Raw genomic sequence first — 22,892 nt, forward strand, 5'->3', positions numbered from 1 at the left:
AATGATAATAACAATTAGCCTACCACAACGTCGTAATTATGATTACTGAGTGATAGGCTATTAGGCTGCATCATTATTATTATTATTGTTGTTATTAAGCAGTCTGTGCAGGCTGCTATTTACCTATTATTATTTTCACAGAACCTTGAGAGAAATCTTTGTACTAATTATGAATACAGTGCTGTCTGCCTTTTGATGATAGTCACGAATTCAATCAGTTAAGGTGGATAACCAATATCATAGAATATCAACTGCTTATACGGCATCAGTAACTGCACAGCACAGAATTTAGGCCTATTGCTTAAAACGAGCCAACAGGTGCCTGTGCCCTACAATGATCACAAACAGTCTGTTTTTGTTCTAATTTGACGGTTTGTTTCACATGGCACAGCCTATCGCCGCTTAACTGCAGCACTGAATTGTTAAATTGACAAGTTCTTAGAGGACTGATTTTAAATGGCTCCTAACTATCGCAGTTGTTTACAAATCTCTTGAAGCCTTGTGCAGAAACGTTGCACTCGGGGGTGGGGGTGGGGGGGTCACTATAATATTTCGGGGATCCAACTGTGACAAATTCCTTTTGTCTGTGCTTTGCCGCTACTTTATTACCCAGACGCGCAACACTGCCTGGAGATAACGATTCATCACCGGCTGCATGGAAGTCACCATAGACATCGCCTCTGGGCAACCAGCTAAAGGCTTTCATATTCCATTTGAGAAGGGGAATGGGAGGGGAGGGGGGGGGGGGGGGGGTGTAGAGAGTTTGATTAAATTGGTTTAAATCTTAATATGGATGCAATCGTTGTCAAAGTTGGACAGAAAAAAATGTGATTTTCTGATGGCAAATGTTTCATGTCAAATCCACTCCATAGTTTCACATGTATTAATGTGCCCTGTTCATAATTAACTTAGGGTTTAGGCCTATTGCTTAGGCCTATATATGTTGGCTTGGAGTTTTATTGGATTTGATGTTATTGATGGCTTATCATATTCAATTGTGTTAAAAAAAATATAGTGCATCGAAATAGTTTTTAACTGTTGTACCTGGCTGATTAATTTCATTTCAGTATGAGGCGTTAAAAACAGGTTGTGAAATGAAAGGTTCAAGTTGTCAGGTTACATAATGAGAGATTCTTACTGTTCAAAATAATCAGAAGGACATAAACGAATTAAAGCTACCATTTCGCCTCTTCTTCGAATTGGTTTTGAGTTTAGCATAAGTCTATATGTGTTGGTGAAAGTAACTCGCAAGCCTATAGGCAATGATGTATCCCATACCCATAAAATATGCCTATGTTTTGGTTAATTAAACTCGCTGCCAAGCTATAGGCCTATATGGTAGAGGCCTATACGTTACTCTCATTCGGCTAATTCACAACGTGCTGCATGAGTATCTTAAATAACTCTCAACTGCGCCCACACTTTGCGTTTGACCTTAGGGCGCGCGCAGATACAGTGAGACATCCTCCTTTTGCTCTCGAGGCTTCACGGTGAAGAACCAAAGAGATAGCCTCTCCGATAACCATCATGTCACCAATTGGAGATGATGTGTGATACATCATGGTCGTTTACACATTCATTTTGCCATAATGACGCATTCGTCGTCCAAATGTCCAGTGGCATAGCCTGTCATCCCCAACGTGACATCAATAGGTAGGCTAGGCAGTTTAACAGCAATTGAGTTACATTTTACGCGCTTCCCAGGATGGCTCTCCCAACATATTCGTTCCCTCTTTATTTTATTCGATCATGTTTAAAAACAAACACATCTTAGGTTTACAGTACCCCCATTCTCGTCGCCTCACGTATCAACGTCCATTATTGATATAGCTTTAAATTCATACAATTGATTTTTATGCTTCCCTATAGCCAGTTTGAGCAGTTGAGAGATATCTTTATTCACACGGAAGCTGAAATAAGCCTGGCCTGAATAAGTGCGTAATAAAACGAAGATATATTAAATCCGTTTTCCCCGTGTTGCAGTTTTATTATGAGTCATTTTTCATTTTGATTAAATTTAGACCGGGAAATCCGCACTCTTGCTTCAGGCAGAGAAAGGTTAAATAATTTGTGCCAATCAACACTGTGTTTTGCATTGTCAAGGGCAAGCCAGGGTTCTCTTATGGACTTTATTGGCATAGTCACAGGCTGGTCTAATAATCTGTACTAATCCAAAAATAATCGTTTTAAACATATGCTGAGGCTATATAGTGTTTGTTAACATTTGCTTTGTTTATAAAACAAGCTTATATTTTGGGTTATGATGGGGTAGCACCCCTCGACAGTTGAACCTAGATCATGAGGCAATTTAAGTGATATTTTTGAAGAACCAATGGGTGCATATCATTCATTTATAAGTCAAAAAATGGATGTAGCAACTGCAGATTGCCGCTTTAATTTATTTGATGAAACCTTATTTTGTGTAGTCCCATCGGAGAGTGTGTGTATGTCTCTCTGAGTTGTTAATGCACAAGCGTTGTTGGACAAGGGAAACGTTCACAGTTTGCTTTGCAACATATTTTTTGTCTTCTTGCGTGATGTTACTAATTGAAGACCATCTTGTCATAATCATGATTAGGCTATATAGCCTGTCCTATATTCCTACTCCTCGTTAACGGTTATCTTCTTGCATATCTAATGTTATTGGTGCGAAAAAGAGCCACACAGGCTTAATTATAAATTAGTTGAAATTCTCGTTGCTCGATTGTCTAGTCTGGCTATTTGGTTACTATCAGGCCTTACAATGAAAGGGCAATAAACAGGGATGTATAATATCAAATAAAACCCATAGTTACATAGCAATTAAACATATTTTCATGCATGATAGTCCATATCTATTAGCTAGTTGTTCATGTCATATCGTTTTATAGTGGGATTAAGGTTGGTGATAGCCTATGTGCTTAAACTCAGTTCTATTCTGATATACACCGCATGTCATATTATACAGCACAATAAAACTGGGGCTGCGGGTTCTTTAAGAGAATGGAGCGGGCTGCAAAACATTGAAATGCGTGGGCCAATGGATGACCGAATGGCAAGAGTTAGGCAGGAGGGGTGTCTCGACAGCTGCTAAAATCACTTCAGATTCACTGGAACGGAGCTATCTTTCCCAATTAATATTCATGTTTAGCACAGTCAACACTTCATTTTGTTACATATTTTGATACGTTGAGGGTGAGTCGGCAATGGCCTCTGCCTTTGTAGATGTTGCAACAACAATGCCAGAGAAGAGAGCCGGTATCCGCTTCACAGGAACTTGGGAACTCCTCAAATTGAAGATTTGGCTGTAAGTAGTCTGGCGAACTATTTTTACATTACCAATAGGCTACTCATCTTTATCGATTAATGTGCAAGTAAATGTGTTAAAGATCATGCTACAAGGTGATGGATATGCCTTTTAAGACTCCCCCAGAATCTATCCCGATGGATTATTAACGGTGCATTTTAGTCTACTCCAGTTCTATGTCTTCTGGACAGATAATGGAAACGCTTCGGACGGTGTTGGTCGCGCACTGCTCAAGGAAGTATATTTAGACTAAATGATCTGAACACAGACCGGGGGCATCGTTTCTGCATCCGATACTGCGGCAATAAGGAAAACAAATAGCATACTTTTCATCAACATATGAGACGTTCTGAGACGCTAATATGAATACAACAATGGAGCACACTGGAATTGAAGAGGTCAACCAGACACACCAGCAGCACGAGCCCATCAGCTTTGGAATAGACCAGATTCTGAACAGCACGGACCAGTCCAGCAGCTGCATGCTGCCCAACCGAACCAGCGACACGGATTACACGCTTGCCCCAAACGTTTACACCAATGGCTATAACAGCGTCTATAACCCGGCCTGCTCTATGGCGGCTGGACTCGCAGGTTCCTATAACGTGAATATGAACATGAATGTCAGCATGAACATGAACGTTAACGTTAATGGCGGGAACGCCGGTGGTGTTATCAGGGTGCCAGCTCACAGACCCATGCCACCGAATCCACATCAGCCCCCGCCTACCCATCCACCTGGCCTCGCGGGTGGCATCACCTCAGTGACTTCAATGCCAAGTATGGGAAATGCGGCAAACTTTACCTTCCCGTGGATGGAGAGCAGTCGAAGATTCGCAAAGGACAGACTCACTGGTAAGATTCATCTAAACTTCTGAAAATGTATGTTTCTGTAGACAAAAAAACATGTCACTAAATGGGAACATTGCTTCGTGGATTTCCCCATAGGCCTATCATATCTGATATATCTTTTCCAGTTGAAAAGAGGTTCAAACTTCAATATAATTCGTTTAAAAGTTCACATTTATTTGTTGTTTTTCAGTTGAACCCACATCCTTGCAAGCAGGGCGTATGCCTAAGCAAAACATTTTAGCATCTTGACGCTGTCAATTAAGAAGCCATGGTAGGCAATTATGTGACAGACTCATTTATCAAATCATATGTGCGACTGGGCATATGGCATGATGTGCGACTGGGCATATGGCATGAGGAATTCGATTTAACATCAAGGCCTGTCTATATGTATCATATTAGTTCATTTAAAAGGCAAATAAATACTTGCAGGTATTGTTAAGAATATATGTTGTGTAGATTTGTATAATTATATGGTATAATGTCAACCGTTAAGATTGGCTTTTCGTTTAATAGGAGGGAATAAATGTGATAAATCACTGGCACCCTAATAAAAATGATAGCTCTCCATAGCCTACAAAATGTACGACACGATTTGAAGAGATTTCTCCTTTTCAAAATGCAATAGAACAGATAAATTTCTGAATATAGAATTCACGACTCAACACCATCCGAATAGTTTTAATAATAACAACATCAATATCAATATACCTATAATACAATTAATAGGTTAACGCCAATAATTCTAACAATCATAATAATAATATCCTAATAATAATAGAATAGAGTATTGCTGTTATTAGGCTATTATTATTATTATTATTATTAATAGTAGTAGTATTGCTTATTGTAGCAGCCTAACAACAATATGACAATTTGCTTATTCTAGCTTATTATTATCATTATCAGGCCTATGATACATTTACTTTTAGAGGCATATAGTAGCTAAGCTTTGCAGTTGTGGTATATAGGCCTACTCTAGCTCCTTTCAATACAAAATGGGCCCTAAACTAGCGAGTCAGTTTACGGCAAGGTAGGCATTGATGATGCACTCCTGCAGGTGTGTTACGTAAAGAATTGTGAGTGGGATCTACTGGCCCATTTAGGCCTATAGTTGTGTATACAGACGACGATTAGAGAAGATAGCAACACTGTCACTATCAAAGGACACACTTCTTAGGCGTTTTTGACATTTCCCTTTCCACGTTGAACGTCACGACATTAAATACAAATAATCTATTCGTGTAGTTCTTGAATAAATGCTGTTTTATTTGAATAGAACCGTCTTCAACACACTGTTGAACAACTATCCAGTTACGTCCAACCTAATTGAACCATTGAAATAAAATAAAAAGGGAACATAATTGTGACAAATTATATACAAACTTTGAAGCATGGCATTTAAACATGTAGCGTACGGCCCGACCTGTTTATTTAATCCATAAACCTTTGCATTTACGTTTATCTTCACCATTGGGGTGTCAAGGTAAATGAGATGACATTACGAACGCTTCAGGTTTCGCCAAATGTATTGGCCTATATATGTGACATTGGCAGGTGTAATGCATTATCTATCTACTATCATTCACAGAAACAAATTATTTTTGCTGTAGGCCTAAGCACAAATGTAATGGCATAATTTATCTCACTCATGTTCAGATTTCTCTTATCTTCACGCGCTTTTAGTTTAAGCTATCATAAGACCCTATTATTGCGTATAATAGGCTTGTACAATTCAGGCGTTTAATCTGTAGAAGAAGAATGAATACATTAAAGTATTGTGTCTGGGATTGTGAATATGATTTAGGCCGTACTGTATATCAATGCCTGCAGGTCCTGAATCATTTGACCAACGCTTTTCTCGTATTTTGGGAAATTGGAAAGTGGCATTGGTTCAAAATCATTTTTCACGTAGGCTCTAGGTGTCTGGTGTTTTCGATTAGCATAGAAAAAGGCACCACACGAAGGGTTGCATGGGCCATGATAGGCCTATACGCTTTTCTAATTCGACGAACATTTATTTGAACGATTAAGGAAAGAGAAGAACGAGGTAAATTAAATCATAACTCGAAGGCCAGCTTTTGGCCTGTACATTTTACAATGACCATAACCTCAGCTCCCACTCCGCCGAGATATGAGTTTTTCTGCCATGACGTCACCACAATGAAGACGAAAATGATGATCATCATGTATTAGCCCTCATTAAATATTAACAATGCTATAGCGCTGTGCTTTCCTCATTAATTATTTAAACCAGAACAGATATGTGAACTATAAAATATATTGTGTAAATATGCGTACCCATTGTATTCATAGTCACAAAGGGCCTCTCGTTTAATTTGGTTTATCTTTGGTGTTGGTTATGTAGCCTCATTATTACCCACCAACAAAACTTTATTTTAAGTGAGCACTTTTTGTTATCATTTGTGATCAACCTTTGAGAAAAAGGCCTATCTTGAAAGTGCTTAGTATTTACGGTATAGCCATTTGTCAATATTGTTTGAGACATTTATTTTTTAAATCACACATCGTAGGCTAATATTCTGATGTTTTTGCCATCGATTTCATTTGAGTTTATTATCATAGGGGCCAGATTGTATTTCCACCTTTAAAAAGAATCCCAAATAAATTCATTTCGGGAACCCTGATAGGCCTGCTAGGCTACAAAAGATAGGACATTAGTTTTAGTTGCTGGATGGACTTACTTCAGCATTCAGCGCCAGTCTTTTTGGTTGACCTATCTTAAATTAATATCTCAAATCGTAAAGCGCTTCTCTGGATACTTGAAATAGACCTCTCCTTTTTAAAATAAATGATCCCTTTCATATTGAATTGCAGCGCTGCACTTCACCGCAAGCGTCAAAGCAAGTGAAACAGCGAACAGGCCTAGAATTGGAGATGCGATATTCACAACAGACCGGACAGATTGGGAGGAACTGAAAGGGAATAACACATGTTTTTATGTTAATTGACTTGGCAGTTTGCACGTTTGAAAAAGCAGAGAGGTGCATAAACAGATGTGTCCCATCAAGTCAACAAACATAGTTGATCTTGTGGCTCTATAGGTTCTGGGGAAATTGTAGGCCCTTGGTCTGTTGTTAGTTTCATAGCAACATATGCTTACCACCAAAGCCATTTAAACTTTTACAATATCTGCATGTATTAGTACAAAATAATATATCCATGCTGTAATACACTATAGTCTTGAAGTGAGGTAACAAATAATACCAATCAATACCTCTATAATCAATGTCTTTTGATGAGATTTCAGTATTAGGAGAGTTGATACGTGGTTATCACTCTTTAGAGAACTATAAACACCTTAAAATAACTTGATGACATATAATTACACAAACCACGAACAGATATAACAGTTGTAAATACTATGTAATGTGTACTGCGATTACATTCCACCTGCTTGTTGTACCTGTGCAATGTCCCATCATGGCCAGTGAAATTAGAGCATGCCTTATGTTAATGCATAGCGTAAATCCAATTGTATTCCTGTAGTGGTGTTCTATCTTAGTTAAAAACAATGACCTTCCTCACAAATATATAAATGTAATGATGGCTACAGTAATTGGATATTAATGGGGAAAGCCGTACTGTTTTCTCTGGAAGTTGCTTCTATTCTCAGCCAGTGTGGCAGGGGCAAGTGGCTCTGTTTTGCCTCACAGTGTAATAAATAGCGATATATGTTCATGTTATATTTCAATACCCCGGTAAGAATCCTTTACGCACATATTTATTAGATTGCTACGCATGTAATATCCGCAGTGGGGAAGAGAGGCGCTGTCACAGAAAGGTGTTATTAAGTATATCTGGCTTTATTATATCTCCACGGTAGCATTTTATTTTTTGATATCCTTATGCTAAATCATATTACCCAGGCATCAGATTTAGTATTCTCCACCATTTCCTTTGTCATCCGTTGGAGAAAAAAATAATTCTCAAAAAACAATGTTTTCTTGAAAACAAGATACCCACATTTCAAATAAAAATGAAATAAGATCATTGAATGAAATAAAAATGTATAACACTTAACACTTTTGACCACATTCAATTTTCTCTCCTTTATGAAATACATTGATCTTGGGAATTGAATGGTGATGTGGTAGTCAAGTGAAATATCCTATAGCCTCTGTAGCCATACTTGGTCTTTCTCAGTTATGGGAAACAGTATTTACTTCAATGAATACAATTATTGTGGTAATTGTCTGTGTGTAAACACTCTGACAACTTCTTGCAATATGGGCTGTAATTAAAACCAATCACATCAAATTATAAAGCCTGTCACTGTAAAGAGGCTGAGGGCTAAATTGAACTAACTGCCTCATTCCATGTCTTCAGGTTTTGATAACAGACAGGTGTGTTCTGGGCTCTTGGCACACTGCTGAATTTAGTGGACTACTACGACACACTTGGCTCTTTGTTTTGGAAGCTGGTCAAAACTAGCAACATCGCAGACAAAGTACAATTAAAACCTATTTTACAACGGCTAGACCTTTTGTCTTTTGTTCTATTTCCACATGAATTAGTCAATCATCATCAATATGAATAGTGTCACGTTTCAACTATTTATTTGGAATACCTTATGTCAGAATTAAAGTTAGGTTTGAAGGGAACCTTTAGCTCGTTCGACTGGATGGCAGTCTGTTTGCTTGTTACTCTTGGGTTGCATATGAACGTGCTTGTACTGTATGTGCCTGGTCCATTAGCTGGTCCACAGATGGCCTGAAATAGAAGTCTAATGTGGTGTTATCTGTACCCAGAACTGCATGTTGAGCCGGGATCAGACATGCTTGCTCCAAATGTGTGACCTATTCATTTCTATCCTTAGGCAATGAAGGGTTGGACCCTCTCTAGATTAAAAATATGTTTTTAAACACTTTTTCAACACTCAACACTTTGAGTCACTGCAATTGTATGGCAAATGTACCTAATTACATTTTTTTAAGTATTTAAAAAAAACATGTGTATTTATTTATTTATTCTGCTATTTAGGTTTATAACCAATCTGAGAGGTTGGGAGTGATTCAAAATGATTGTTGAGTGCGTTATGTGGCTTGTGTTTCATTTGTGTTTTATCTCATCTCCAGAGTGCCTCTGTGGAAAATACATTTTGATTGCTCACACTGAATTCAGGTTACTAAATTCTCAACACAGTAACATTGGTCCCACAGGACACATATGGAGATGTTTTCATATGCATTTTGGCTCCTGGTGAGCTCTCTGACAGAACTAGGCACATAAACATACTGTAAGACAACAGCTTGTGAGGAACAGGGAAGCCTGCTTCCGATCCCTTCGACAGAAACATCTGTTTTACAGGTTATGCATGTATGACAATAAGGCTTTAGAAGGGATTTATATCCAAACATATTATATTGCGTTTATGAATGTTCTGTTTACTCATGCCCGACACCAGGGGCGCAACTTTCACTGGGGACAGGGGGGACATGTCATCGTTGTCTTCAACCCCCCCCCCCCCCCCACACACACAGATTCTGAAATAGCATTTTTGTCCCAATGCCAGTTTTATAATTGAAATGTGATACAAAACTCCACTTCTAAAAACCAAAGTTGCGCTGCTGCCTGACGAATAGACAACATGCACAAATAATTTACCTTGTCAAAGTGCTTGAGATTGGTACTTTTCCTTTGTATCATGTTTTAATTGGTAATTTCTTTTTACAAATGTAGCGTGTACATATCGCCCAAGTTACTATCTTTGGCTGGATAGCTTAAAAAGCTAACTGTAATGATTCGGCATCAAACCAAATGTGATACTTTTGGCCTAACCAATCAGTTTAATGGTCCTGAATGGTTCAGTTGGTAAAGCATGGGATTAGCAATGCCAGGGTTGTGGGTTCAATTCCCAGGGCCACCCAAATGTGAAATCTGTTCTCACATGACTGTAAGTTGCTTTGGATGAAAGCATCTGCTAAATGTCATATATTATATATAGTTATTGTGCTAAATGACAAAAAATAGACAAATGTAACAAATCCCCATCTTGACAAAATAGCGATAAGAGGTACTTCCAGAGTACCCCCACCCGACCCCCACAGCTCCATGTGGGTCCCTGACTGTGTCTCCCTTTCTTTAGCGGAGCAGGCAGAGGACAGACAAGCAGGAGACCCCAGTGGGAGGCCAGGAGCCCCCCCGGCCCTGCCAGGCCTCTGCCCTCTCCCCAAGGGGGACATCGGCAGGGTCCCTACCTGGAGCTCTATGGAGACATTAGCCAAACACTATTACCCCGAACTCGCTCACCTGCGAGACACTGGCCCATTTGCAGACTATCCCTTTCGAAAGGGTACTTGTCCAGGTGAGTCACTTCCCTGCTCTTCTTTTACATGTGTCCTTTATCTTGCCCTGGTTTGTCTTCTCCTGGTTTCCATCAGGGGTGTTAAAATACCAAAATGCATAGCTAGGTCCATAGGACAACACTCTATGTACTGAAAAACTGTATGCATTTGTTATGAGAAAGGACTGTTTTCACCTTGTAATCATATTGCAAGGTTCAATAGCCAGTAATGAATCATTAAATGTTGGCTAACTCATGTTAAAATAAATAAAAACATAGATGATGAAATATTGAATTGCATTAGGGATGGACAACATAATCACAAGTATAAGATGAGTGATCGTGCAAGCTCAATATATGGCAAAGAATGGTATATGTCAGAGAAGGTTCTCACTTGACCAAGGTTAATCTCTGGAAAAACAAACTCTCTCTCTCTCGCTCTCTCTCAGCAGCCCTTTCTCCCTTCTCGGTGACCCGGCGCATCGGCCACCCCTATCAGAACCGGACGCCACCCAAAAGAAAAAAGCCCCGCACCTCATTCAGCCGTGTGCAGATCTGCGAACTTGAGAAACGCTTTCACCGACAGAAGTACCTGGCATCGGCGGAGCGCGCCACCCTGGCCAAGGCCCTGAAGATGACAGACGCACAGGTCAAAACCTGGTTCCAGAATAGGAGGACAAAATGGCGGTAGGGGCCCATTACAGCAACGCATTACAGTAACACACTTCTAGACATTCTTTAACACTGTCTGTATCAACACTCTCACTGTTAATGTTTTTTTTTATTGTCGCTTTTGAACATTTTTTATTTCAAGTTTTTTTCCCCAAAACTGCTTTCCATTGTTCATGCTGCCTTATGTTTTATGCATTTTGATACATCAGATTGATGCAGGAAGTGTCACAAAGTAACAACTAGGCAGCTGTTTAAATTAGAGTATGGTATAGTATGTGAATTGCTTTGCTTGAGGTGAGCAAGCTTTTGTGATGTTTTAAAGGACTATTCTATGCACCCAAGGCATTTTGTTGTGACAGGGAAACACCTTTTTTTGCTTAGCTTAGCTCCTACTTGTTTTTTGGAGGCCAATTCCCTTGACCAAGCACAATTAGCCCTGTTCTTAAAATGTCCTCTGGAAAGATGCTGTCCAAAGCAATATTGACACACTAGTCTGAATAATTGAGTGCATTGTCCATGGCCGAAACTCTTCCCCCTAACTCACTCAAACGGTTGTTTATGGTCATTTGAAATGAATGAGTGGACATTAAAATTATAATGCCTTACTTAACCTTTGATGACAAACAAGGAACTAAAGGGAATGCATGTACTGTAGTAGTTATTCCTGTACATCTGAGTCATCTTGAATCATAGACTCTGTGATCAGATAGTGGTCATTCACTGAGATCCAACTGATCTAGCTGACCTTCACCTGATGTGGTCAAGGATGTATTGTTGTTATCCATATTGTGAACAGCACATGGGGTCGTAGGTCATTAAATGCCGTACGAAATCCAATAGCAATAATTGGATTTGTGATGTGACTCACCTTTGAAAAGCTGGCAAATGATTTATTTCAATACCAGGTGGAAAAGTAAAGCCTGGGATCCTATTTCAATAGGTATTTATGTGCCAGGCGTCAACACAGGGCCATGTTTTCTACAGAAACATGAAAAAAAGAATGGCTAAATGGCATATCATGAATAACCAGGGAATTGGCTAATTCACTTTCCTAATTTCCAAGCTAGTTTTGGTGTGATTTTTTATATTTCCCCATAGTGTGTTGATAGGATGTGCATGAAAGATGTATTTGTGTCACAGCTACGCTAGTAACAAGCAAATGATCAAATGAACAGCAGCGAAATCAGATTACGATAATGTAGTTAACAATAACGTGTGGCTAATGAGGATGGTGTGTATAAAACAATATTTTAGAGGTGTTTTTCTGACTGCTGCACATGCAGACCTAACCATCACATGGAAATACACCATATACACAAAACTATGTGGACACTCCTTCAAGTGAGTGGAATCGTATATTTCAGCCACACCTGTTGCTGACAGGTGTATAAAATCTAGCACACAGCCATGCAATCTCCATAGACAAACATTGGCAGTAGAATGGCCTTACTGAAGAGCTCAATGACTTTCAATGTGGCACCGTCATAGGATTCCACCTATCCAACAAGTCAGTTTGTCAAATTTCTGCTCTGCTAGTGTTGTCCCGGTCAATTGTAAGTGCTGTTATCATGAAGAGGAAAGGTCAGCGAAGTGGTAGGCCACACAAGCTCACAGAACAGGACCGAGGTGTATAAAAATGATCTTTCCTCGTTTGCAACACTCACTACCGAGTTCCAAACTGCCTTTGGAAGCAACATCAGCACAATAACTGTTCGTCGGGAGCTTTATTAAATGGGTTTCCATGGCTGAGCAGCCTAAGATTACCATGTGCAATGCCAAGCTTTGACCGGAGTGGTGTAAAGCTCGCCGCCATTGGACTCTGGAGCAACTGTAAAGTATGGTGGATGAGGAATAATGGTCTGGGGCTGTTATTCATGGTTCGGGCTAGGCCCCTTAATTTCAGTGAAGTGAAATCTTAACACTACAGCATACAATGACATTCTAGATGATTCTGTGCTTCCAACTTTGTGGCAACAGTTTGGGGAAGGCCCTTTCCTGTTTCAGCATGACAACACCCTCAAAGTGTGGTCCTAACATAAATGGTTTGTCGAGATTGGTGTGGAAGAACTTGACTGGCCTGCACAGAGCCTGGACCTCAACCCCATCGAACACCTTTGGGATGAATTGGAACACCGACTGCGAGCCATGCCTAATCGCCCAACATCAGTGCCCGACCTCACTAATGCTCTTGTGGCTGAATGGAAGCAAGTCGCCGCAGCAATGTTCCAACATCTAGTGAAAAGCCTTTCCAAGAAGAGTGGAGGCCGTTATAGCAGCAAAGGGGTGACCAACTCCATATTAATGCCCATGATTTTGGAATGAGATGTTCGACGAGCAGGTGTCCATCCACATACTTTTGGTCATGTAGCATGTAGCATAATATCCATGTAAGAATGACATACATCCAGGGCCGTAACCAGGGTTTGAGTTTTAGTGAGGTCCTAAAATTATATTTAGAGAACAAGCAAAAATTACCCCAGCCATTATCACATTGGTTGCTGAAGCTTCGTTCACCTCAGTCGATCTACAAACATATAAGCTGTGTTCGAATACTCATACTAACCATACTATTTGTGATGTAAATTGAGAATGTAGTATGCTTATTGGTCATAGTATGGATAGAGTTAGTATGCCATAAGTTCCCGGATGTCGTACTACATTCGACAAAATATGAAGTATACAAGCAGTGGATACTATTTCCGTGATTTTAGGGCCCGTAATGCAATTTTTCAGAAAATGGGCTTGGCATCACATTGTTTTCAGATTTGAAGAAAACTACGGAAAATATGCAGCCGAAGTCCGACGAGAGCGTATACAAATTCATTGCTTTAACTAATTATGACAAATCTTAAGGAAATGTTGAGCAATGTAATAAAGTAATGACTTTTCAAATAAGTTACGCTACACCTTATGTTGGCTGACAATTTGTTGGCTACGCTATCCTTATGAACTGCAGGTCATATCATTACAGCATTAAATACCGGTATGTTAGCTAGCTACCTAACGTTATTTGGCTACTAATACATTGAATTTGCCAGTATATTAACTAACTACCCAACGCTTATTGACTTGATTATTCACGTCATTCTTAGCTAAGTGGTATAGTCGTTGTGTGTTCTCAATGGACATGAGTTCACTCTGGCTATTTACGCCGATTTCAGAGCACTCTCCCAGAGTGCAGAATAACTGATGAATTTAAGAATGCTCAACATCTGTTGAATATGGCCGGTGTCCGTAACCAACTAGCAAGAGGGGGCATAGCAACAGCATCAACTTCCGATAGGCAGGCGTAGCGCTAGTATGCACAATCGAAAGGATACTGTTCATTTACAGTATACTAAAATGAACTAATAGTATATAGTATGTAGTATATACTCATTAAGTATGTAGTATACAGTAGGTTAGTATGGGTATTCGAACACAGCTATAGCCTATTAGCAATACAATTAGCCGCTACATATTAACTGACATAAATTCAGCACCGGGATTAAAAAGTATAATTTAATATGTACAGAGGGATCTGTTAAAAGAACAAGTATTTTATTAACAAAAAGTAAACAAATGAGATTTTTGTTGCTGTTGCAATTTTAAAGCTATTTTCCCGCAATTCTATACATTTTGCCATTCCTTCAGAAAGTATTCATACCCCTTGACTTGTTCCAAATTTTGTTGTGTTACAGCCTGAATTCAAAATGGATTAAAAAAAATATAATTCCACTTATCTACACACAATACCCCATAATGACAAAGTGAAAACATGTTTTGAGAAATCTAATTTACATAAGTATTTACTCCCCTGAGTCAATACTTTGTAGAAGCACCTTTGGCAGCAATTACAGCTGTGAGTCTTTCTGGGTAAGTTTCCAACGTTTGTCCATTATTATTTTCAAAATTCTTCAAGCTCTGTCAAATTGTTTGTTGATCGTTGATAGACAACCATTTTCAGGTCTTGCCATAGATTTCCAAGTAAATTTAAGTCAAAACTGTAACTCAGCTACTCAGGAACATTCCCTGTCTTCTTGGTAGGCAACTCCAATGTAGATTTGGTCTAGTGTTTTAGGTTATTGTCCTGCTGAAAGGGACATTAATCTCCCAGTGTCTGGTGGAAAGCAGACTGAAACAGGTTTTCCTCTAAGATTTTTCTTTTGCTTAGCTCCATTCCATAATTTTTTTTATCCTGAAAAACTTCCCAGTCCTTAACGATTACAAATATATCCATAACATGATGCAGCCATCTATATGCTTGAAAATATGGATAGTGGTACTCAGTAATGTGTTGTATTGGATTTGCCCCAAACGTAACACTTTGTATTCACGACAAAACGTTAACTGCTTTGACACATTTACTATTTTAGTGCCTTGTTGCAAATAGGTTGCATGTTTTGGAACATTTTTTATTTTGTACAGGCTTCCTTCTTTTTACTCTATCAATTAGGTTAGTATTGTGGGGTAACCACAATGTTGTTGATCCATCCTCAGTTTTCTCCTATTACAGCTATTAATATCTGTAACTGTTTGAAAGTCACCATTGGCCTCATGGTGAAATCCCTGAGCGGTTACCTTCCTCTCCGACAACTGAGTTAGGAAGGACGCCTGCATCTTTGTAGTGACTGGGTGTATTGATACACCATCCAAAGTGTAATTAATAGCTTCACCACGCTCAAAGGGATATTCAATGTCTGTAAAAAAATTTACCAATAGGTGCAACCTGGTCTCAGAACATTTTGTATTATTCTGAATGTAAATCCGAGAAACTCCTTTAGTATTATATGTAACGTTTCGTATGGAATGTATTAATTTACCCCATAATGAAAAAGCAAAAACAGGTTTTAGAGATTTTTTCAAATTATCACATTTCTATAAGTATTCAGACCCTTTACTCAGTACCTTGTTGAACAACATTTGGCAGTGATTACAGAATTGAGTACACCTGCATTTGGGGAGTTTATCCCATTCTTCTCTGCACATCCTCTCAAATTCTGTCAGGTTGGATGGGGAGCGTTGCTGCACAGCTATTTTCAGGTCTCTCCAGAGATGTTCAATAGGGTTCAAATCCAGGCTCTGGCTAGGCCACTCCAGGACATTGAGAGACTTGTCCCGAAGCCACTCCTGCGGTGTCTTGGTTGTGTGCGTAGTGTCGTTGTCCTGTTGGAAGGTGAACCTTTTCCCCAGTCTGAGGTTCTGAACGCTCTGGAGCAGATTTTTATCAAGGACCTCTCTGTAATTTGCTCCGTTCATCCTTCCCTCGATTCTAACTAGTCTCCCAGTCCTTGCCGCTGAAAAACATCCCCACAGCATAATGCTGCCACCTCCCTTCACTGTAGGGATGGTGCCAGGTTTCCTCCAGACATGAAGCTTGGCATTCAGACCAAAAAGTTCAATCTTGGTTTCATCAGACTCAAGAATCTTGTTTCTCATGGTCTGAAAGTCTTTAGGTGCCTTTTGGCCAACTCCAAGCGGGCTGTCACGTGCCTTTTACTGAGGAGTGGCTTCCATCTGGCCACTTCACCATAAAGGCCTGATTGGTGGAATTCGGCAGAGATGGTTGTCCTTCTGGAAGTTTCTCCCATCTCCACAGAGGAACTCTGGAGCCCTGTCAGAGTGACCATTGGGTTCTTGGTCACCTCCCTGACCAGGGCCCTTCTCCCCCGATTTTGCTCAATTTGGCCGGGCAGCCAGCTCTAGGAAGAATTTTGGTAGTTCCAAACTTCTTCCACTTAGGAATAATGGAGACCACTGTATTTTTGGGGACCTTCAATGCTGCAGACATTTTTGGTATCTTCCACAGATCTGTTGCCTCAACATATTCCTGTCTCGGAGCTCTACGGACAATTCTTTAAACCTCATGGCTTGGTTTTTGCTCTGACATGCACTGTCAACTGTAGGACATTAGATAGACAGGTGTGTGCCTTTGCAAATCATATCCAATCAATTGAATTTACCACAGGTGGACTCCAATCAAGTTGTAGAAACATGTCAAGGATGACAAATGGAAACAGGATGCACATGAGCTCAATTTTGAGTCTCATAGCAAAAGGTCTGAATACTTATGTAAATAAGGTATTTATGTTTTTTATGTTTAATACATTTGCTAAAATTTCCAAAAACCTGTTTTCATTTTTGTCAGCATAGGGTATTGTGTGTAGATTGATGGGGAAAAAATTGAATTTAATACATTTTAGAATAAGGCTGTAATGTAACAAAATGTGGAAAAAGAGTACTGATTACTTTCCGAATGCACTGTATGTTACAAATTCTAGCTAGGTGGCTAACGTTAGCTAGGCTAGGTGTTAGCGGTTAGGGTTAAGTTTAGGAGTTATGTTAAAGGGTTAGGGTTAGGGTTAGGGGAGGAGTTAGCTAGACGCATTAAGGTTAGGGCTTGGGGAAGGGTTACCTGAAAGGGTTGGTTAGTTTTAGGATTAGGATTAGGGGAAGGGTTAAGAAGTTGCAAAGTAGCTAAAAAGTAGTACATAGTTGTATAGTTGCTGTAACGGCAGCCTTCCTCCTCTTCAAGAGAAGAGAAGGTGTAGCAGGGATCGGACCAACACGCAGCGTAGCCAGTGCTCAACATGTTTAATTAAACGATAAACAGAGAACACTTACAAATACAAAATAACAAAAAGTGGCAAACCGATACAGTCCTAGCTGGTGCAGAGAAAACACAGAGACAGGAAACAACCACCCACAAACCCCAACACAAAACAAGCCACCTATATATGATTCCCAATCAGAGACAACACAAAACACCTGCCTCTGATTGGGAACCATATTAGGCCAAACACAGAAACAGACAAACTAGACACACAACATAGCTCACGTCCTGACCAACACTAAAACAAGCAAAACACACAAGAACTATGGTCAGAACGTGACAGTTGCTAATTAGTTAAAATGCTAAAGTTGTCCTTGATGAGATGCGAACTCGCAACCTTTAGGTTGCTAGATGTTCACATTTCAGCTTTAATTTTTAATGAATTTACAAAAATCCATCGGGGCCCCCTGGAGGTCAGGGCCCCTGGGCACGTGCCCTGCATGCCCGGTTGGTAATTCTGCCATGATTATTAGCTTAGATTGCTTAGCTTAGACTAACTAGACAAATTTAGTGACTGTCAGTGAGTGACATTTAACAAGAGGAACACTGCTGATGCACAACAACAGTTTGAAATAGCACCTTGTGTATTATCACTTTTAACAGTAAGTTGAGACCACAACTGAGTCCCCTTGATGTCCTCATATGTAGTTACGACATACATGATTGTAAAAAAAAAATGTTTCTTCTCCATCATAATGAAGTAATGGTAATCTAAAATAACTAAGGGTGAAAAATGAAATAATTAAGTAAAATAATCATGTTTATATATATACAGTGGGGCAAAAAAGTATTTAGTCAGCCACCAATTGTGCAAGTTCTCCCACTTAAAAAGACGAGAGAGGCCTGTAATTTTCATCATAGGTACACTTCAACTATGACAGACGAAATGAGAAAAAAAAATCCAGAAAATCACATTGTAGGATTTTTAATGAATTTATTTGCAAATCATGGTGGAAAATTAGTATTTGGTCACCTACAAACAAGCAAGATTTCTGGCTCTCACAGACCTGTAACTTCTTCTTTAAGAGGCTCCTCTGTCCTCCACTCGTTACCTGTATTAATGGCACCTGTTTGAACTTGTTATCAGTATAAAAGACACCTGTCCACAACCTCAAACAGTCACACTCCAAACTCCACTATGGCCAAGACCAAAGAGCTGTCAAAGGACACCAGAAACAACATTGTAGACCTGCACCAGGCTGGGAAGACTGAATCTGCAATAGGTAAGCAGCTTGGTTTGAAGAAATCATCTGTGGGAACAATTATTAGGAAATGGAAGACATACAAGACCACTGATAATCTCCCTCGATCTGGGGCTCCACGCAAGATCTCACCCAGTGGGGTCAAAATGATCACAAGAACGGTGAGCAAAAATCCCAGAACCACACGGGGGGACCTAGTGAATGACCTGCAGAGAGCTGGGACCAAAGTAACAAAGCCTACCATCAGTAACACACTACGCCGCCAGGGACTCAAATCTTGCAGTGCCAGACGTGTCCCCCTGCTTAAGCCAGTACATGTCCAGGCCCGTCTCAAGTTTGCTAGTGAGCATTTGGATGATCCAGAAGAAGATTGGGAGAATGTCATACGGTCAGATGAAACCAAAATATAACTTTTTGGTAAAAACTCAACTCGTCGTGTTTGGAGGACAAAGAATGCTGAGTTGCATCCAAAGAACACCATACCTACTGTGAAGCATGGGGGTGGAAACATCATGCTTTGGGGCTGTTTTTCTGCAAAGGGACCAGGACGACTGATCCGTGTAAAGGAAAGAATGAATGGGGCCATGTATCGTGAGATTTTGAGTGAAAACCTCCTTCCATCAGCAAGGGCATTGAAGATGAAACGTGGCTGGGTCTTTCAGCATGACAACGATCCCAAACACACCGCCCAGGCAACGAAGGAGTGGCTTCGTAAGAAGCATTTCAAGGTCCTGGAGTGGCCTAGCCAGTCTCCAGATCTCAACCCCATAGAACATCTTTGGAGGGAGTTGAAAGTCCTTGTTGCCCAGCAACAACCCCAAAACATCACTGCTCTAGAGGAGATCTGCATGGAGGAATGGGCCAAAATACCAGCAACAGTGTGTGAAAACCTTGTGAAGACTTACAGAAAACGTTTGACCTCTGTCATTGCCAACAAAGGGTATATAACAAAGTATTGAGAAACTTTTGTTATTGACCAAATACTTATTTAACACCATAATTTGCAAATAAATTAATTAAAAATCCTACAATGTGATTTTCTGGATTTTTTTTTCTCATTTTGTCTGTCATAGTTGAAGTGTACCTATGATGAAAATTACAGGCCTCTCTCATCTTTTAAAGTGGGAGAACTTGCACAATTGGTGGCTGACTAAATACTTTTTTGCCCCACTGTAGTAGTTATTATAAAGTAGTTATTTTGATCAATATCACTTGAGGGCATTTAACACATTTCAGGAAGTATCTGGCTTTTTGCTTTTGAAAGTAGAATTTATGATGACATGAATATGAATATTTAGGCACTGTTTTGACAACAACAAAAAAACATCTTCTTCCCACTGTGGAACCAGGAGACAGACAGCCGAGGAGCGCGAGGCAGAGAGACAGCAGGCCAACCGTCTGATGCTGCAGCTCCAACAGGAGGCATTTCAGAAGACCCTGAGCCAGCCCCTGCAGCAGGACCCCTTGTGCCTGCACAACTCCTCCTTGTACGCCCTACAGAACCTCCAGCCCTGGGCAGAGGACAACAAGGTGACCTCCGTCACCTCCCTGGCATCTGTGGTCTGACTGACAGTGTGTGTGCGTGCGTGTGTGTCGGGGGGAATGGTGTGTGTGCATCTGTGTAATTCATAATAAGAATATAATAGTAATGTTGAGGATTTTTCTAAATGTGGGTGGGCCATTTGTTGGGGAGTGACCACATATCTACAGTAGACGGATGCACATTAAAATGCATTTTATGCAGACTGTTGCATTGTGGAATTGTACAGTAATATGTTTTGTTATTTAACGTGCATAACAACCGACAATAAGGACAAGGAGGAAACCTATAGTATATGACGTTTTCTCAATGTATTTCTTTATAAACCACGTATTCTCTTTTATAGATCATATGTGGACTTCTTGGCGTGGACAGACATACATTTAGTTCCACTGAAATGGACAATGATCAATGAGTCTACTAAGTTTTTTCAGACCTGAATCTGTCAAGTAATTTTCCTACCTTACACCAGATTTTCACTCTCCCTTCAGCTGTCGGTCTAAACAGAGGACGGAGCTAAATCCTACCTGAAATCTAAAGGACACATCAGTAGATGCCTACCATCAAGACTGTCCTGTTGCCAACAGGGACGCACTGACTCTCAGCCATATGGCAACAAAACTGGATCTGATTCCTTTAACTGGATCGGATTCCTCTAACTGGATCTGATTCCTTTGCGTTTGGCTTTGTACAATGTAGTAATGCATGTTTCCGATATTTCTGTGTGCACTTGGAATTGCCGTTGAAGTCACCAGCTTTCCAGGTGGATCCCTTCCCTGACTGCAGTTTGCAAGTGGTATTGTGGAATATCTCTTCGAGGATTCCTCATAACTTACTACATTTAAAGGTGTTTTATATTAAATGATATTGTGACTTTTTGAAAAGATGATCAAAATTGAAAGCCTGTTTTGTTGTTGTGTCTTGTGGTTCTTTCACCAGAAAGGATAACTGCATAATTTCACAAAATCACACCTCCTAAACTAAGAGTGTCCTTTACTCTAACAACCAAATGTTATTGATTATTACACACTTATTTGCATCTTTCAGTGTTACTCTTTCATTTCAATATTCCATCCTTTATGACAACTTCCTCTCCATAGGCAAACCAGCAGGGCATGTTTCATATAACACCAGAAAAGGCTGTATAAAGTTTTACACAGCATGCTTTTAATCAGTAAAGTGAGAGTTACTACAGTATATACAATTTAGTGCAACAATGGTTTTTGTGAGACTGCTTGGATGCTATCGATGTAATGATTAGCCTAACTCAACACATTTTCTGGGAAACAAGGCCCAGGTGGGAGGTTTTTTGAACAGTTTGTTCTAAAACGATAGATACCTTGTGGGGAGAACAGTGTCGGGGATGTCTGTGAACCATGTCCACCCATAAACTGGACAGTCGTCAACATCCAATATCATCCATGTCAAGTCAAAACAAAAAGGTCTTATCTGAAGGCACAAAACACTGCTAATCTAGATAGATCTCTAGGTTGGGGCATATATAACTGCATTTCTCTTGTATGTAAAGGAGCTTCACTCTCTCTACTTCACATAGATCACAGATGGTTGCCCAAACCAGGAAGTAGTACTTTTCCATTGTTCAGTGTTCCCATGTTGTACTGTTCACAAAAAGTCCATACAATGCATCAGTCATTGATATCAAGAGAATCTGGAGAACCTTCCTAGTTCAAAACAACTGTCAGCCACCCTTACTGCGCAGAGATGGCATGTTTTGAGGGCGTCTCACCTGGTTGAGATCCTGTCAACTGCAGGCAGTTGTCCAGGTGACGCCTACTCAACCCCCATTTCCTCTGCCCAAACCTTGGGCCTCTTTCATCCTGCTGTCTCCAATGCCATGAAGACGTGACTTGGCCCATTTTGCAAAAATTCCTCAGCCTTACTGTTTTCAAAACCATGCACTGTGTTTTGCTACAGGTGCTTAAAGAGGCTGAGTGTGTGTTTTTTTTTTTACCTCTCTGCCAAAAATAGCCTTATCCGTTTCCAATAAAATGTCTCCACACAAAAACAAGTTTTGGTACAGGGCACCAAAATATTACTATACATCACATGTTATAAGTTTCACTCTACCATTTTCTATTCATTAATTTTCCAGTTTTGTAAAGTGTATTGAAAGCAAAAAACTACATGGTCAGTTGTGATTTTGGATCCATTTACAGAATAAAAAGCCTATATAAAATACTTGTTTGGGATACCATACCAGCATTCACCCAACCTCTTTAGCTGCCTTTGTGTAAATGCAACCTGTTAATAGATAAACACATAAACAAGTGGTTCACACTGAGAGAAGTATCGAAGACCTCGTTTAATTTTCCAATTTGTTCTAACACTCAATCTGTGAGGAAACCTAAAACCTTATGTTACGGTTTAGTTTCTTTGTCCTCTGCCTCAACCCTCAATGGGATCCGGCGTCTTAAGTAGCA

General features: G+C 39.9%; 1 protein-coding gene across 2 annotated transcripts; it reads left to right on the top strand.

Moving 5' to 3' along the window:
- Window positions 1–3,040: 3,040 nt before the first annotated feature.
- Window positions 3,041–22,768, top strand: LOC129827932 (T-cell leukemia homeobox protein 1-like). 2 transcript variants are annotated; one of them, XM_055889224.1, is made up of 5 exons: window positions 3,041–4,141; window positions 10,248–10,466; window positions 10,895–11,132; window positions 20,261–20,441; window positions 20,798–22,768. In XM_055889224.1, the coding sequence occupies exons 1-5, from the start codon at window positions 3,649–3,651 to the stop codon at window positions 20,864–20,866; spliced, it is 1,200 nt and encodes a 399-aa protein (XP_055745199.1). In that variant the 5' UTR covers window positions 3,041–3,648; the 3' UTR covers window positions 20,867–22,768. The 2 variants fall into 2 exon arrangements, with proteins under 2 accessions (XP_055745199.1, XP_055745201.1); XM_055889226.1 differs by having other exon boundaries at window positions 20,943–22,768.
- Window positions 22,769–22,892: the final 124 nt, after the last annotated feature.

The sequence above is a fragment of the Salvelinus fontinalis genome, chromosome 29 (assembly GCF_029448725.1).
Source record: "Salvelinus fontinalis isolate EN_2023a chromosome 29, ASM2944872v1, whole genome shotgun sequence".
Lineage (NCBI taxonomy): Eukaryota > Metazoa > Chordata > Actinopteri > Salmoniformes > Salmonidae > Salvelinus > Salvelinus fontinalis.